Genomic DNA, 18,761 nt, shown 5'->3' with positions numbered 1-18,761 from the left:
GTTGTTGTTGTTCAGTGGCTAAGTCGTGTCCAGTCTCTGTGACAACATGGACTGCTAGATAGATAGATAGTTAGAGGCTATACCAATTTATGTTCCCACCAACTTGCCAGTACTTGTTATCTCTTGTCTTCTTGAAAATAGTCAGTCTCTCAGGTGTGAGGTGATATATTACTGTGGTTATGGTTTGCATTTCCCTGATGACTAGTGATATTTAGCACCATTTCATGTAACTGCTGGCCATTTGTGTATTGTCCTTGGAAAAAAACGTCTGTTTAATTCCTGTGTCCATTCTATTTACTTATTTTTTAAAGGGATGAAGATAAATTTTATTTTTTAAAGCAGCTATTAGAATAGAGGAAAAGAGACCACAGTATAGAAGTTGGCTCAATTCTGAATGCAGGATGGGTGGGGACAGTGGGTGGAAAATTATTAAGAGGAAATATCAGGGGTAGGGGAGATTCTGGTTCCCCTGACTTAACTGGTTTCTTGCTGAAACTAGATTCTACAGGGAAGGACCCAGAAAAGCCCAAATTTGAGGACTTGCTGAGAAAATTACTCACAGGAGCCTGAGCAAGTTTGGGTCAAAGAGAGAGTCTTTGTCAAGACCCAGGATCTGAGTTCAGGGAAGGAAGGGGGGGAGTATAGGGGATTGAATGGTAGTCCCCAAAACGATACGCCCATGTCCTAAACCCCAGAACCTCTGACTATGAAAGAAGAGTCTTTGCAGATGTAATTAAGAATCTTAAAATCATCTTGGATTATCTGAGTGAACTTAAATCCAATAACAAGCATCCTTCTAAGAGACAAAAGATAAGGATAAAGCAAACACACAAGGAGAAGTCCATGTGAAGACAGAGGCAACTGCCCATTTTAAGATCAGATGGTTGGTTTTTGTTACTGTTACTCAGTTGTACGAGTTCTTTATATTTTGGACAGTAATTTCTTTTCAGATATAATGGTTTGCAAATATTTTCTCCTGTTGTACAGGTTATCTGTTCATTTTGATTGTTTCTTTTGCTATGCTAAAATGTTTTAGTTTGATTCAGTCTCCTTTATTTTTGCCTTTGTTGCTTTTGGTATCATGTCCAAAAAATTGTCACCAAAACTCGTGTCAGGGTGCTTTTACTCATGTTTTCTTTTAAGAGCTTTATGGTTTCAGGTCTTATGTTAAAGTCTTAAATTCATTTCAGGTTAATTTTTTGAGTGGTATAAGATAGGGGTCCAACTTGTTTGTTAGTTTTCTCAGCACCATTTATTGAAGAGATTATACTTTCCCATTGATTACTGGCTCCCTTTGAAATATTATTTGACTGTATATGTAAGGATTTATTTCTCTGTTCTTGATTATGTTCCATGGGGCTTTGTGTGTTCTTTATGCTAATACCTTACTGTTGATTACTACAGCTTTGTAATGGTATTTGAAATCAGGAAGTACAGTATCTAGCTTTGTTCTGTCTCAGGATTGCTTTAGTTATTTGGGGTCTTCTGTGTTCCATATAAATTTGAAGATTGTTTTTACTGTTTCTAGGGAAATTGTCATTGGAATTTTGAAAGTAAGTAAAATTTATAGATTACTCTCAGTACTGTGACATTTTGACAGTACTAATTTTTCCAGTCCATGAACATGGGGTATTTGTCTCTTCTTTAATCCCTTTCATCCGTGTTTTGTAGTTTTCAGTGTACAGATTTTACCTCCTTGGTATAATTTATTTCTAAGTATTTTACTTTTTTATGGTATTATAAATAGGATTGTTCTATTTCTTTTTCAGATAGTTAGTGTATGGAAATATAACTGATTTCTATATGTTAATTTTGTATCCTGCAACTTTACTGAATTTATTAATTCTAAGTTTTTGGGTGGCCCCTTGGGGATTTTCTGTATATCATTTGCAAGTGAAAACAACTTTTTTTTTCTTGCCTAATTGCTCTGGCTAGAATTTACAGTATTGTGCTGAATTTCCAGTTCTGTGTTCCACTACTGTGAGTGGTTAGAATGGACACCTTGTCTTGTTCCTGATCTTAGAATGAAAGGTTTCAGCCTTTCATCATTGAGTATGCTGTTGACTGTGGGCTTGTCGTGTTTACGTATGTTCTCACTATACCCCATTTTGGGGTTTTTATTATGAAAGGATATTGAACTTTGTCATTACTTTTTCTACAACTTCTGAGCTAATCATGTGATTTTTGTCTTTCATTTTCTTACTGTGATATCACATTTATTGATTTGCAGGTTTTGAAACATCTTTGCCCCCCAAGGATAACTCTCACTTAAATTCTGATCTATGTTCCTTTTAATGTGCTCTTAAATTTGATTTCCTGTTAGTTTACTGATTGCAAGTTTGTACATCAGGGGTATTGGTCTCTAGTTTTCTGTTCGTGTATTGATTGTCCTTATCTGGCTTTGGTATAAGAGTAATTTTGGCCAAACAATGGTGATTTTCCCAATTACCAGTTGAGAAGTGTTCCTTCTTCAATTATTTGGTAAAAATTTGAGAAAGATTGGTTATTTAAATGTTTCACCAGGGAAACCATTTGGTCCTGGAATTTTCTCTTGGGGGTCTTTTTTTTTTTTTTAAACTAGATCATTTTAATGTTGGCTTTTTTCATTTTTAAAACAGTAGAATAAATAGTTTTCTTTGACTGAAGACAACATGTAAGGTTGATTGGTAGTATTCAGAAATATCAGAGTAATGATTTCCCAACTGGTGTGTAGTCTTCAGTAATTATAAGGAGTTATTTGTATGTAACTGCTGTCAAACCAGTAAGACTGCATTTATGCATCCATCATTTTCAGGATTATTGGTAACCTGGGCATATTTTCCCCAGATGACTTTGCCTCCTTGTGTTACAAGGCCCAATTCACTTACGTTCACCTCAATGACGGTTCCTTTGGTAATAACACCCAAAGTTGTATATAGTGGGGATGAGGGATTCTTCTTTACACCAAGTATTGGCAAGCAAAAGGTGGCTTTCAGTTCAGGATGTGTTACATGAGCCTTCTTGAAACGTAATCCCATTGGCCTGATGAATCTTTCATATTTAGGTGGTTTTCGGGTAAAGCCATCTCCAACAAAGCAGACTTTAGTAACCATCCTCTTCCAGGCTTTCTTCTTTCTCTTTCCTGTTCGAATAACTTTTAATACTTCTGTTTCTCCCTGGGCACGAACTTTAGGCAGAGGGACCTCCCATTTTCCCGCTTTCTCTTTTCGTTTCTGTTTAATCATATTGGAAAGTACTTTAGCTCGAGACTGTCCCTCTCGGTCCAGTAGATATGCAGGTACTGCACCTTGTGGAGTCTTTTCATCATTCTTCTGTTTGGTGTTTCTCTTTTCATGTATCTTAATAGTCTTTTTCATTTGTATTTTCTCAGCATGGCACTGTTTATGGTAGAGCTTAGCTTTCAGACCAATCATCTTTTTTGCCTTCTTTGAACGTTCATGAGCCTCTCGACCTTCCTTCTTTCTCTTTTTCTCATGGTAATCCAAACGATATCCATAGCGCTTACGGTGTAACTCAATATATTCATTTTGTGGCATGGTGACGGCTGCTGAGCCGCCGGGTGCAGTCCCCGCGGCGCGAAGAAGCTCTCAATTTTCGGCTCTCAGAGACCCACGAGCCGACTCCGCACCACCCGCGACAGGAAAGGGTGTCTTCTAACTCGACGTGCTCCAGAAAATCCGCGACGCAACCGTTCCGAGCTTCCTTTCTCCACTTTTCCTGGGGGTCTTTTTTGATTACTGACTCAATCTACTTATTCGTTACTGATCTCTTCGTACTTTCTGTTCTCCATGATTCTGTTTTGGTTATTTATTTCTAGGAATTCTATCCAATTCTTCTAGGTTATCTAATTTGTTGGCATTTTGTTCCTAGTAGTCTCTTAGTGATCCTTTGTATCTGTGGTATCAGTTATAATGTCTCTTTTGTTTATGATTTTATTTATTTGAGTCTTCAGCCTTTTTTTTCAGTCTAGCTAAAGTTTTGAAACTATTTTGTTGAGTAGTTTTTAAAAAGTTCTTACTTTCATTAATCTTTTCTGTGGTTTTTCTAGTCTTTATTTCATTTGTGTCTACTCTGATCTTTGTTCCTTTCTTCTACTAACTCTGGACTTGGTTCATTCTTCTTTTTCAAGTTGAGGTATAAAATTAGGTTGTTTGAGATAGTTCTTATTTCTTAATGTAGTCATTTATTTCCTATAAACTTCCCTGTTGAAGTACTTTTGGTGCATCCTATTCATTGTGATATTTTGTGTTTCTGTTTGTCTCAAGATATTTTTAATTTCCCTTTTGATTTCTTCCTTTGACCCTTTAGTTGTTCAGGAGTGTATTGCTTAATTTCCAGATTTTTGTGACTGTTTCCAGTTTTCTTTCTGTAACTGATTTCCAATTTCATACTATTAGGGTCCAGAAAAATATTTGGTATGGTTTCAGTCTTAAATTTGCTAAGACTTGTTTTGTGACCTATCATATGACATCTCTAGGAGAATGTTCCATGGGGATTTGAGAAGAGTGTATTCTGCTGTTGAATAAATATTATACATATGCCTACAAGGTCCATTGGTCTAAGTAAGTGAAGTCGCTCAGTCATGTCCGACTCTTGGCAACCCCATGGACTGTAGCCCACCAGGCTCCTCCATCCATGGAATTTTCTAGGCAAGATTACTGGAGTGGGTTGCCATTTCCTTCTCCAGGGGATCTTCCCAACCCAGGGATCGAACCCGGGTCTTCCGCATTGTAGGCAGATACTTTACCATCTGAGCCACCAGGGAATCCCAGCTTATTTTTAAAGGAGTTAAGTTTATAGTTCAAATCCAATGCTTCCTTCTTGATCGTTCTCTCAGTACAGTCTATCCATTGTTGAAAGTGAGATGCTGACATCTCCTGCTATTATTGTATTGTTCTCTCTCCCTTCATTTGTTGTTCAGTCACTAAGTCGTGTCTGACTCTTTGCAACTCCATGGGCTACAGCATGCCTGGCTACCCTGTCCTTCATGCTATCTCCTGGAGTTTACTCAATTTCATGTACATTGAATCAGTGATGCTATCTAACCATCTCATATCTCCCTTCATATCTGTTGTATGTGTGCTCAGTCACTTTAGTCATGCCCAACTCTTTGTGACCCTATGGACTGTAGCCTGCCAGGCTCCTCTGCCTGTGGGATTTTACAAGAATACTGGAGTGGGTTCTAACTGATACAGGGGATCTTCCCAACCCAAGGATCAAACCTGAATCTCCTGCATAGCAGGTGGATGCTTTACCCACTGAGCCACCTGGGAAGCCCTCTTATCTATTAGCATTTACTTATACATTTAATATGTTCCAATGTTATATCCATATAATTTACAGTTGTTATAGCCTCTTTGAATTGACCATTTTATAGTGACCTTAATTGTTTCCCATTACAGGTTTTGAGTCAAAACCTATTTTTTAGGATATAGGTAGCTATCCCTGCTCTTTTGGTTTCCACTTCTGTAAAATAACTTTCTTTCCCTGCACTTTGAGCCTATGTGTGTCTTTAAAGCTGAAGTGAGTTGCTTGTAGGTAGCATGTAGTTGGGTCTTGTTTTCTTTTTCCCACCCAAGTACTTTATGCCTTTTGATTGGGAAAATGAATTCATCTACATTTGGAGTAATTAATAATAGGTAGGGACTTAGTTATGTCATCCTATTCTTTTTTGATTGTTTTGTGTTTCCCTTGCTCCTCTCTTCTTTTGCTGTCTTGTGAATAATGGTTTTTCATATACTTCAGTTCCCTTTATTCCTCTTTTTTTATCTAATCTAAGTTTTGCTTTGTGGTTACCATGAATCTTACATAAAACATAGATATAATAGCAACTTAACTTTGATTGCATATGAAAAACTTAACACTTTTACTCCTTTGATTTTACGATTTTGATGTCACAGTTTACCTCTTTTTATACTGTGTATTCATTAACAATTATTTTAGAATTAAAAAAAATTTTTTAATTATATTTTTTAAAAACACTCTTGTCCTTTAACTTTTATCATTCATGGGTGATTGTTTAAGATAGTGTTTTCCCGGAGCTCTCAAACACCTGCTGAGAGTGGCTGCAACCGATTCACAGACCACTGCAGGGTCTTTTCTCTAAGAATGCGTGCCAAGTTATTGCAGGGGCGAGCAATGGAGCACAGTGAGAGACATCTTATTGTGCTACCTTGCTGAGGCCACTCCTTATGTTGCTACAGTGGACATTTTGAATATTACAACATGGCAACTCTGGAAATCAGACTCTCACCCTTCCCCTTCCCCAGGGTTTGTTGTTAAGATTTGTTGTTTTTTATTTATTGGTTTCTGAATTCTTTATGTGGTCATTGAAGTCTCTGTTAGCGTAGTGGTCAGCTAGTGATTTGCCTTATTCCTGGAACTGAATTATCTCTGTCTTTGCTGGTGAGTTCTGTGTACATATTGGTATCTTTGATGTCAATGCTCACTATCTTCTATACTTAACCAGAAAGTTAAGAATCCCTATGGACAAGAATCCCTTAAAAGAAATGGAGTAGCCCTCATAGTCAACAAAAGAGTATGAAATGCAGCACTTGGATGCAGTCTCAAAAATGACAGAATGATCTCTGGTTGTTTCCAAGGCAAACCGTTCAATATCACAGTAATCCAAGTTTATACCCCCAAACAGTAATGCTGAAGAAGCTGAAGTTGAACAGTTCTATGAAGACCTACAAGACCTTCTAGAACTAACACCCAAAAAAGATGTTGTTTTCATTATAGGGGATTGGAATGCAAAAGTAGGAAGTCAAGAGATCCCTAGAGTAACAGGCAAATTTGGTCTTAGAGTACAAAATGAAGCAGGGCAGAGACTAACAGTTTTGCCAAGAGAACACACTGGTCATAGCAAACACCCTCTTCCAACAACACAAGAGAAGACTCTACACATGGACATCACCAGATGGTCAATACTGAAATCAGATTGATTATATTCTTTGCAGCCAAAGATGGAAAAGCTCTATACAGTCAGTGAAAACAAGACCTGGAGCTGACTGTGGGTCAGATCATGAACTCCTTATTGCCAAATTCACACTTAAATTGAAAGTAGGGAAAACCTCTAGACCATTCAGGTATGACCTAAATCAAATCCCTGATGATTATACAGTGGAAGTGACACATAGATTCAAGGGATTAGACTGATACAGTGCCTAAAGAACTATGAATGGAGTTTTGTGATATTGAACAGGAGGCAGTGATCAAGACCATCCCCAAGAAAAAGAAATGCAGAAAGGCAAAATAGTTGTCTGAAGAGGCCTTACAAATAGCTGAGAAGAGAAGCTAAAGGCAAAGGAGAAAAGGAAAGATATAACCATTTGAATGCAGAGTTCCAAAGAATAGCAAAGAGAGATAAGAAAGCCTTCCTCAGTGATCAGTGCATAGAAATAGAGGAAAACAATAGAATGGGAAAGACTAGATATCTCTTCAAGAAAATTATATATACCGAGGGAACATTTCATGCAGAGATGGTCACAGTAAAGGACAGAAATGGTATGGACCTAACTGAAGCAGAAGATATTAAGAAGAGGTGGCCAGAATACACAGAAGAATTATATAAAAAAGATCTTAATGACACAGGTAACCACGATGGTGTGATCACTCACCTAGACCCAGACATCCTGGAAGGCAAAGTCAAGTGGGCCTTAGGAAGCATCATTATGAACAAAGCTGGTGGAGGTGATGGAATTCCAGTTGAGCTCTTTCAAGTCCTAAAAAGAGATGCTGTGTTAAAGTGCTACACTCAATATGCCAGCAAATTTGGAAAACTCAGCAGTGGCCACAGGACTGGAAAAGGTCAGTTTTCATTCCAATCCCAAAGAAGGCAATGCCAAAGACTGCTCAAACTACTACACAATTGCACTCATCTCACACGCTAGTAAAGTACTGCTCAAAATTCTCCAAGCCAGGCTTCAGCAGTACGTGAACCATGAACTTCCATATGTACAAGCTAGATTTAGAAAAAGCAGAGGAACCAGAGATCAAATTTGCCAACATCCATTGGATCATGGAAAAAGCAAGAGAGTTCCAGAAAAATATCTATTTCTGCTTTATTGACTATGCCAAAGCCTTTGACTGTGTGGACGAAAACAAACTGTGGACGATTCTGAAAGATATGGGAATACCAGGCCACCTGACCTGCCTCTTGAAAAACCTATATGCAGGTCAGGAAGCAACAGTTAGAACTGGACAGGGAACAACAGACTGGTTCCAAATCGGGAAGGAGTATATTGTGACCCTGCTTATTTAACTTATATGCAGAGTACATCATGAGAAACACTGGGCTGGATGAAGCACAAGCTGGAATCCAGATTGCCAAGAGAAATATCAATAACCTCAGATATGCAGATGACACCACCCTTATGGCAGAAAGTGAAAAAGAACTAAACAGCCTCTTGATGAGAGTGAAAAGGCTGGCTTAAATCTCAACATTCAGAAAACTAAGATCATGGCATCCAGTCCCATCACTTCATGGGAAATAGATGGGGAAACAGTGGAAAGAGTGTCAGACTTTATTTTGGGGGGTCCAAAGTCACTGCAGATGGTGAGTAAAAAATGCTTACTCCTTGGAAGGAAAGTTACGCCCAACCTAGAGAGTAAATTCAAAAGCAGAGACATTACTTTGTCAACAAAAGTCCGTCTAGTCAAGGCTCTGGTTTTTCCAGTGGTCATGAATGAATGTGAGAATTTGACTATAAAGAAAGCTGAGCGCTGAAGAATTGATGCTTTTGAAAGAAGGTGTTGGAGAGAGTCCCTTGGACTGCAAGGAGGTCCAACCAGTCCATCCTAAAGGAGATCAGTCCTGGGTGTGCATTAGAAGGACTGATCTTGAAGCTGAAGCTCCAATATGATTGAAAGAACTGCCTCATTGGAAAAGACCCCGATGCTGGGAAAGATTAAAGGCGGGAGGAGAAGGGGACAACAGAGGACGAGATGGTTGGATGGCATCACTGACTCAATGGACATGAGTTTGAGTGAACTCCAGGAGTTGGTGATGGACAGGGAGGCCTGGCGTGCTGCAGTCCATTGGGTCGCAGAGTCAGACACAACTGAGCAACCGAGATGAACTGAACCAGAAAGTTTACAACTCTGGCTTAGCCTTCCCTTGCATAGAGCCTCATGCCAGCTAGAGATTTGGGAACAGTGCTTTTTCAGGTCTTCTCTGAGAATGTGCCCAACCTAGGGCACACATGTGGCCTTCTAGATTTTCACGAGTGTGTGGGAGTTTTCAAAGCCCTTATTCCCCAAAACATCACACTCCTCAACCTTTCTTTCCAAGCTTTTCCATTTGTCTATTAATTACCCCAACTGTATGTACTTAGTCTTCAATGTTTTCAACAAATGCCCACCCGCACCTCTGGGAGAATTTCGAATTAAGCAAAAATGATAGAAATCTCAAATGCTGTTGAAAATGTAGGCTAATTTTTAAGCAAAATTGTATGGCTGGGTTTTTTTTTCTTCTGTTTGGTACTCAATAATATTGTACAGTTGAGCCATTCTCCCCCATTACTTAGGGGCTAGTACTTGTTGATGAATTTTTTAGACGTCATGGCAGAGTACAATAATATTAAGCAATGCAGGATCTTCTACTTTGCACTTTGGCTCATGTCAAAAAGTAAGGAACTGAAGAGCATGTGGTTTCACCCTGAGAGAGGTGATCAGGCTGAGCATGGAAAGGATGGTACAGTACTTAAGATCCAATGGGTCAAGACTGACCTTTCAGCAAGCGTGACTGCAGGTATATCAAATGCATTTACTTGCAAGAGCTTCTTATATTCTTCCCAGTTGCATTCTCACAGAACAATGAAATTGATCTCATTGGAGAAATCACCTTTAGGCAGACCATCTTGCCTTGAGTCTTACTTAAGTTCTTGCTTCTATTTGCTACCTCTTTTTATTTGATTTTAATGTTGGTTGTCTTTTCAATGCTGTGTTCCAAGCAGCCGCATACTCTAAATACTTTATACACAAAGCTACCTTAAGTGAAAGTGAAGTGGCTCAGTCGTGTCCGACTCTTTGCGACCCCATGGACTATAGCCCACCAGGCTCCTCTGTCCGTGGGATTCTCCAGGCAAGAATACTGGAGTGGGTTGCCATTTCCTTCTCCAGGGGATCTTCCCAACCTAGGGATCGACCTGGGTCTCCTGCATTGCAGGCAGATGCTTTATCCTCTGAGCCACATTTTAATACTGTCTTTTTTTTTTCCAAGAGCTGGGGTGGTAAGGAGAATGGCTTTGGACTAGCAGAATGTTGCAGAGATTTGCATATGATGGTAAGTAACTGACATTTGAGTATCTTTTGACAGAACTTGTGTGATTTCTCTTTGAGCCTTACTTTACAATTAATATATGGCATTTAAACTTATCACTTCACATCAGGATTTTGAGGAATCTGAGATCAGTTGAGACATAGCTACCTTTTCTAGAAGTGCTTCAGTCCTTAATGTGCTGGTGGTTGCTGAAGAATCTCAGAAACACAGTATATGATCCTATGATCTCTTGAATAAGAAACTGCTTTTGTTGAGTTATCTTGAAAGTGATGAAAAATCCCAGAAATTACACTTCCTTGCATTCTCTCACTGGAACTGTCAGAACTCTGGGTAGTCTGGCATGATTGTAAAAATGACTGCTTGGAGAACAGGTCTGCCATTTTGGTTATTGAGAACTTGAAATATTTTGTGTGCTTTCCATGTTTACCCCTCATACCTGTCCTGCTCATACTTTGAGCTATGTTTAGATTATGAACTCAAGCCATCCTCCCCTCTGCTCTGATACGTTGCTATAGAACCACAAAGCACAATTGAATTATTATAATACAATTCCATGCCAAGAAGTAGCTGTATTTTCCAACACATATACTACTTCTTTTGTTAGTTTGTCATGTATAGGACAAATGGATGCAATGAAATTGAGTGTAATTATCTTAGCAACCCTCCCCCTCAGGAGAATGGTTCTTTTTATCGTCACAGAAAACTATAAATAGAACAAACTACTTTTCCACCTTAGCTGGTATGCTTTATTTATATTAGTGAATATTAGGTAATATGGGAGATGAGTGTTACCTGTTTTAATAATTAAAGCTGTGTAAATCTTAAAGGGCATGCAGTTTGGAATTCTAAGAAAATTATTTTTCATCTTAAAGTTTAGGTGATTAATTCTGAGGCTCCTTATGTATATCAAGCTTGCTCTTGGCCACTTGAGCAAAACAGTATGATACTCTACTAGGTTTGTATGGTGTCTGTTATGATGTTGGTCTTGACTTATATTAAGAAATCATCCACTCTTTTATTTATTGATATTTGGCATATCATGGGACTTTGAAAATTTTGTGTACTTTAAAAGAAAGTAGTACATGTTTTAAAAATTCTAAGAATACAAAGGGGTATATAATAATTCTCTACCCCCAGAGGCAACCACTGCTACTGGTTTCTTTCAAAGACACACTTTAATGGGCATGCTGTTGCAGTCTTATTTGCCATGTTGCTTTTCTAGAGTTAAGTAACATTTGTTGTCAGGGTCTGGTTCATATTGACTTGGTATCTGCCTGTGCAGAAAAGCAATTGGATATCGAGAAATGATATAGGATGTTATGGAAAAATGCATTTAAAGAATTAAAAAGGTATCCCCATGAGGCATAGTTTGAATAAAATATTTCAAAAGGTGATGATATTAACTTAAGATTTCCATAAGATGTTCTTTTCCATTCTCAAACTAGTACCTAGACCCTTGTGTTTGTCCTTCACCCTTGAATTTTTATTCATTATTGGGACAGGCTTGCCTCTCTCTTCCCTCTTAAGAATAGCTGCAGTCAAAATTGATCTCTTGAAGGAAATAACAACTGATAACTTGAGTTATCAGTAAGCAAAATGAAAGCTTTTGGAGCTGTGGGCTCCACTATCCTAATTTTGTATTACAAGACTTCTGAGCTTTGCTAAAACTAGGAATGAAGGCACTGTAGCTGCTGCTGACACTCCTGATTCTGCTGTCACAGTGAGTTGGACAAGTAGCTAAGACTGAGGGAAGATTTAGGAGAAGATAGTATCTGATTCTTTCATGTATTTTTTACACAGAAATACCCACCCAGTGCCACTACACTACACTTTGAATTCTATGCAGACCCTGGGGCTGAAGTCAAAATCGAGAAAAGGGTGAGTCTCATTCACATTTGTTCTAATAGAGTCAATGATCTGTACCTTGGGTTGACTTTCTAGGACTTCTCAGTAAAATTAGAGAATGATGTTGAGATACATTGCTGCCCTCCCAAGATAAATATATACAGCAGCTTCTCAGGAATAAGTGTTCATTGTTTGCCCAGCTGATAGGTTTGAATCTTACTTACGTTGGAACTGTCAAAAGGCAGGACCCTGTTTATAAGGCAATGTTAGGACTGGTATATTTTTCTCGGTCTCTGTTGAGAATTCCACCATTTAGTATTGGGTTGGCCAAAAAGTTCATCCGGTTTTTGGAAAAACCCAGACAAACTTTTTGGCCAACCCAGTATAATAGTCCAGTGATTGGTTCAACTTTCTCTGCTCAAGCCAGCCTGCATGAAGTCTGTGTATTGCTTACAGGGCCCTGCTTCAGTTATCTGGTCATTTCATATATTCTTTTGAGAAGATAGCAGAATTCACTTTGGTTTAGAAGTGGTCTAATAAATAAGATCCTTTTTCCTTCTACTTAAAATATATGCTCAGTCGCTCAGTTGTGTCCAACTCTTAGTGACCCCATGGACTGCAGCCTACCAGGCTTCTCTGTCCATGGGATTTTCCAGGCTGGAGTGGTTTGCCATTGCCTTCTCCATGCATATTTACAGAGAACCCATTTTCATGGATTCAGTCTTTGCTGTGAATATGAAGGCTGTGTGTATTAAAGTTTAAAAGGGATGAGGAAGAATATGAAATGTATCTGGCTATGTACATTATTTTTAATCTGGTTTCAAAGAAGCTTTGCTGAGAATGTATAACATGAGCATTTCATCCCCATGGAAAAGAAATGCAACAAAGCCAAATGGCTGTCTGGGGAGGCTTTACAAATAGCTGTGAAAAGAAGAGAAGTGAAAAGCAAAGAAGAAAAGGAAAGATATAAGCATCTGAATGCAGAATTCCAAAGAATAGCAAGAAGAAATAAGAAAGCCCTTCTTCAGTGATCAGTGCAAAGAAATAGAGGAAAACAACAGAATGGGAAAGACTAGAGATCTCTTCAAGAAAATTAGAAATACCAAGGGAACATTTCATGCAAAGATGGGCTCCATAAAGGACAGAAATGGTAGGTACCTAACAGAAGCAGAAGATATTAAGAGGTGGCAAGAATACACAGAAGAACTGTACAAAGAAGAGCTTCATGACCAAGATAATCACGATGGTGTGATCACTCACCTAGAGCCAGACATCCTGGAATGTGATGCCACATGGGCCTTAGAAAGCATCACTACGAACAAGGCTAGTGGAGGTGATGGAATTCCAGTTGGGCTATTTCAAATCCTGAAAGATGATGCTGTGAAAGTGCTGCACTCAATATGCCAGCAAATTTGGAAAACTCAGCAGTGGCCACAGGACTGGAAAAAGTCAGTTTTCATTCCAATCCCAAAGAAAGGCAATGCTAAAGAATGCTCAAACTACCACACAATTGCACTCATCTCGCACGCTAGTAAAGTAACGCTCAAAATTCTCCAAGCCAGGCTTCAGCAATACGTGAACTGTGAACTTCCAGATGTTCAAGCTGGTTTTAGAAAAGGCAGAGGAACCAGAGATCAAATTGGAAACATCTGCTGGATCATGGAAAAAGCAAGAGAGTTCCAGAAAAACATCTATTTCTGCTTGATTGACTATGCCAAAGCCTTTGACAGTGTGGATCACAATAAACTGTGGGAAATTCTGAAAGAGATGGGACTACCAGACCACCTGACCTGCCTCTTGAGAAATCTGTATGCAGGTCAGGAAGCAACAGTTAGAACTGGACATGGAACAACAGACTGGTTCCAAATAGGAAAAGGAGTACGTCAAGGCTGCATATTGTGACCCTGCTTATTTAACTTATATGCAGAGTACATCATGAGAAATGCTTGACTGGAAGAAACACAAGCTGGAATCAAGATTGCTGGGAGAAATATCAATAACCTCAGATATGCAGATGATACCACCCTTATGGCAGAAAGTGAAGAGGAACTAAAAAGCCTCTTGATGAAAGTGAAAGAGGAGAGTGAAAATGTTGGCTTAAAGCTCAACATTCAGAAAACGAAGATCATGGCATCTGGTCCCATCACTTCATGGGAAATAGATGGGGAAACAGTCAGACTTTATTTTTTGTGGCTCCAAAATCACTGCAGTTGGTGACTGCAGCCATGAAATTAAAAGACGCTTACTCCTTGGAAGAAAAGTTATGACCAACCTAGATAGCATATTCAAAAGCAGAGACATTACTTTGCTGACTACGGTCCGTCTAGTCAAGGCTGTGGTTTTTCCAGTGGTCATGTATGGATGTGAGAGTTGGACTGTGAAGAAGGCTGAGTGCTGAAGAATTGATGCTTTTGAACTATGGTGTTGGAGAAGACTCTTGAGAGTCCCTTGGACTGCAAGGAGATCCAACCAGTCCATTCTGAAGGAGATCAGCCCTGGGATTTCTTTGGAAGGAATGATGCTAAAGCTGAAACTCCAGTACTTTGGCCACCTCATGCGAAGAGTTGACTCATTGGAAAAGACTGATGCTGGGAGGGATTGGGGGCAGGAGGAGAAGGGGACGACAGAGGATGAGATGGCTGGATGGCATCACTGACTCGATGGACGTGAGTCTGAGTGAACTCCGGGAGTTGGTGATGGACAGGGAGGCCTGGCGTGCTGCAATTCATGGGGTCACAAAGAGTCGGACATGACTGAGTGACTGAACTGAACAGAACTGAGTGAACACTTTGATTTTTGAGAGCATACAGTTGAGTCTTCTATGTAGGGTAACATCTTGTTTTTCAGATAGCTCTTGGCAGTCCTATGGCATGGGGAAGCTAAGGTATACAGTGACTCCTAACAACTCTCTTATCTTTCTAATTTCAGACGTCTAGTAACACACTACATTATATTCACATAGAGCAACTTGACAAGGTAAGAGGAATATTTGACTGTTGGTTAGTTCTAAAATTTAGTTCACTTTTTTGTTCCTAACTGTCTTTTCTCCTAATGTAGATTTCAGAAAGCCCTTCTGAAATCATGGAGTCTCTTACCAAAATGTACAGCATTCCTAAGGATAAGCAGGTATGATATGTCTTATAAATATCTAAATAATATCCAGATAGATCAGACTATTGTGCTGGAGTGGGGAGATAGCATAGCAGAAAGATTGGAGTCACACCATGTTCAAATTAGCCTCTGTGGGCCTTAGTTTCCTCATCTTTTATGAGGGCAACACTTATTGGCTTCCTAGGTCCTTGTACAGTTTGAGAAAAACAGAAGCAGCTTTATTCACCATGAATATCTAAGAGGTGGTAACTTAACACTTGGATACCAAAGGAGAAAACATTTCGTTGTGTTATATTTTTTCTGCTCATTGTAATGGTGATCAGATATTTAATTTGATTAATAATCAGAACTCTTGCCAAATGTCAAGAGCCAAATGAGTAGGACTTAGCTCTCCCTCAGAAAGTATAGTCACCTTTTCCATTGGTTTCCTAATTTAGGTCTTTTGTCTCTACAGATGCTGTTATTTACACACATACGGCTGGCCCATGGCTTTTCTAATCACAGGAAGCGATTGCAAGCTGTTCAGGCCAGGCTACATGCAATATCTATATTAGGTAAGCAAATAACATGTAACAAGTTCTCGTTAGGCAGTTTAGACTTGGTTTCCTTTGAACTTCATCTGTCTTTGTTGCTATGGGCTCATTGTAGTTACCTAGCTGGCAAGTTAAATTGTAGTCAAATTGCCAGCATTTCTAATGTTCACTGTATTCATCATTCTTGGGCTCCTTAATGTTGGATCAGAAAGAGGATATTTATGATTCACACATCACATAGGTTTAGTGGGTGTTTTTTGTTTTGTTTTGTTTTTTATGAGTGTTCAGATAATCATCTTCCCTTAGACCCTATTTTTCCTCTTGCCAGTTCATTTTCCTCTCTTTGGGAGTGTAACTTTGAAATTCATTAAATAATACTGTGCATTTTACTTTTTCTTCTAGAGTAGTATAGTGGAAATCACACTGGTTTCAGAGTCAGTCCTGGGCTTTCACCCTGACTTTGTAGACTATTAGGCACCTGTTTATCCTTTTGGCCTCATTTTCCTGATTTAATGTTGGAACAATATGTATTTTATAAGCTGATCTGAGGATTAAATGAAAAAAACGATAAAGTACTCTCACGTTTTACTACAGTGTCATATAAGTTTCTGATTTCGTCCGCAGTAGTCCATCAGTTCTGTTCTTTATAGCTTGTGTAAGTTTCCAGTGTAAAACAGAAACATGAGTTATCAAGTAGTGATGTTATAAAGAATCAATTCTTCTCTTTTTATACTTAAATTTCTGAAAATCCTTGCTCAAGACAATTGATACCATTAATAGGAGAATTGGTTTGGTGGGTGTTTGGGGCTTGTAACTATATTTGATGCAATCTTCTGAAATTCAATGATTTTGTCCTCCAATGCTGGTGGGAAGGGAGTCCTTCCCCAGAATCAGTAGATGCCGAAAGGTCTGTCATTGGGCAGTGGCTTGACCACTGCCTTCTTGCCTAAAGTGTTTATTTCTCCTTTTGCAGTGTATTCCAATGCCTTGCAGGAGTCAGCAAACAGTATCTTGTATAATGGGTTGATAGAGGAGTTGGTAGATGTCCTTCAGATAACAGATAAGCAGCTTATGGTAAGTATTTATTAGATTCTTTACCAGCTGAGCCACCAGGGAAATCCCAGGAATACTGGAGTGGGTAGCCTATTCCAGTGGATCTTCCTGACCCTGGAATCGAACCAAGGTCTCCTGCATTGCAGGCGGACTCTTTACCAGCTGAGCTACTTTACTTTCTGTTTTCATAGGAGATTAAAGCTGCTTCTTTACGAACGTTAACATCAATTGTCCACTTGGAGAGAACTCCCAAACTCAGCAGTATTATTGACTGTACTGGAACTGCCTCCTACCATGGATTTTTGCCTGTACTTGTGCGAAACTGTATCCAGGCCATGATTGGTAAGTTTTTATGGTTATTACCCTTGGCACCTAAAGGAACCCTAACCTTTGTTTTGTCTGCCTTTGTTTAACATGCTGCTAACTTAACACCAAATTCTGAACTTGCTCTTTCTCTTCCTCTCTCAACTTCCCTTGTAGACCCTTCCATGGATCCATACCCTCACCAGTTTGCCACTGCTCTCTTCTCTTTTTTATACCATCTGGCCAGCTACGATGCTGGTGGCGAAGCCTTGGTCTCCTGTGGAATGATGGAAGCCTTATTGAAGGTGCTCTACTTACTTTTTTAAAATAAGTACATTTGGGGGGAAAATCAACTGAAAGAAGGTACAGAGTTATAAGTTTGAAGTGGTTCACAGTGAGGATAGTTGGCATAAGAAAGCTTACCCAGAAAATGTTATACTTGATTTCTCAAGTTTGGCCTTCTAGTTATCTCATTAACAACTTTTAAGATCAGCTATTTCCATTATTAAGAATTGATCATAGTCCAGCATGGTATAATAGGAGGCCCTGGGTACTAATTAAGAATTGCCACATCTCCTCATGACCTTAAGCATGATAGGCTTTGCCATGTGCTAGGCCCCAGTTACCAGCTCTTTTCTCCCTGAATATTTTATTTAATCCTGAAAGGTAATTTATGTCCCTGTTACTTCAGGCAGTTGAGTCTCAGAAGTGATAGAGCTGTCATTTGGCAAGCACCAAAAATCAAACATATATTTTTTCCTGCTGTACCATGGTGCCTCCCTGAGACCCTAGACTGCATGTTTCCAAAAGAATACTTGATTACAGCTTTCATTTTATTGGTTTTACTTTTCTCTTTCCCTAATAGGTCATAAAGTTTCTTGGCGATGAACAGGACCAGATAACATTTGTCACCAGAGCTGTCAGAGTGGTTGACCTTATCACCAACCTGGACATGGCAGCTTTTCAATCCCATAGTGGACTTTCTATCTTCATTTATAGACTTGAGGTATATGAGGAGTACTTTGCATATACTTAGATACAGTGATTGCTATGCCTAGAAACTAATGTAATAACCCTAAAGAGCCATGTTATCCCTTTTTTGTTTATAAATCATTTCTGTAATCTGCCTGTGACACTCTTTTGTTATAATTTTTTAATCTCTATTATATATGTAGGATTATCTTACTATTTCCCCCTTCATTATAGCATGAAGTTGATTTGTGCCGAAAAGAATGCCCGTTTGTGATCAAGCCAAAGATCCAGAGACCCAGTACTGCACAAGAAGGAGAAGAAATGGAAACTGATATGGATGGTAATTAATAATTACTATTAGTATTGGTTCATTACTGATTCATTATCTTCTTATTCCCACTAGAGTGTAAGCTCCATGAGATCATGATGCTGTTTTGTTCACTGGTATAATCTTCAACAGTGCCTGATATGTATATCACAGGTGTTTAAATATATATTACGAAAAGATAAGGAGAATATGGACACTAAAATGGGACCCTGTGAAATTATCTGGCTATTTTGAGGAGGGGGAGGTGGAAAAGTTGTTAGGTAGGGAACAACTTTTAAATCATAAAATCTGAAAGAAGACCAAGTGTTCTTAATCTTGGGGTAAATCAGATTAT

General features: G+C 38.9%; 1 protein-coding gene and 1 pseudogene across 11 annotated transcripts in view; one reads left to right on the top strand and one right to left on the bottom strand.

The window, feature by feature from the left end:
• The window catches only part of HUWE1 (HECT, UBA and WWE domain containing 1, E3 ubiquitin protein ligase), a 159,844-nt gene that overhangs the window by 57,934 nt on the left and 83,149 nt on the right, over window positions 1-18,761 (top strand). For 9 of the 10 annotated variants that reach the window (XM_018043735.1, XM_018043736.1, XM_018043738.1 and 6 more), the window contains 10 exons: window positions 10,223-10,285; window positions 12,083-12,160; window positions 15,056-15,103; window positions 15,185-15,253; window positions 15,693-15,792; window positions 16,724-16,845; window positions 17,016-17,166; window positions 17,305-17,432; window positions 17,993-18,133; window positions 18,334-18,439. In XM_018043735.1, coding sequence (XP_017899224.1) covers window positions 10,223-10,285; window positions 12,083-12,160; window positions 15,056-15,103; window positions 15,185-15,253; window positions 15,693-15,792; window positions 16,724-16,845; window positions 17,016-17,166; window positions 17,305-17,432; window positions 17,993-18,133; window positions 18,334-18,439 — 1,006 coding nt within the window. The remainder of the gene's footprint in view (window positions 1-10,222; window positions 10,286-12,082; window positions 12,161-15,055; window positions 15,104-15,184; window positions 15,254-15,692; window positions 15,793-16,723; window positions 16,846-17,015; window positions 17,167-17,304; window positions 17,433-17,992; window positions 18,134-18,333; window positions 18,440-18,761) is intronic. The other variant, XM_018043737.1, reaches the window with a different exon arrangement.
• On the bottom strand, window positions 2,562-3,735 carry LOC102183136 (annotated as a pseudogene). Its single transcript, XR_001297528.2, has one exon. The product of XR_001297528.2 is annotated as a ribosome biogenesis protein NSA2 homolog pseudogene (transcript).

The sequence above is a fragment of the Capra hircus genome (assembly GCF_001704415.2).
Source record: "Capra hircus breed San Clemente chromosome X unlocalized genomic scaffold, ASM170441v1, whole genome shotgun sequence".
NCBI lineage: Eukaryota > Metazoa > Chordata > Mammalia > Artiodactyla > Bovidae > Capra > Capra hircus.
This window is presented reverse-complemented; position numbering and strand designations above follow the sequence as displayed.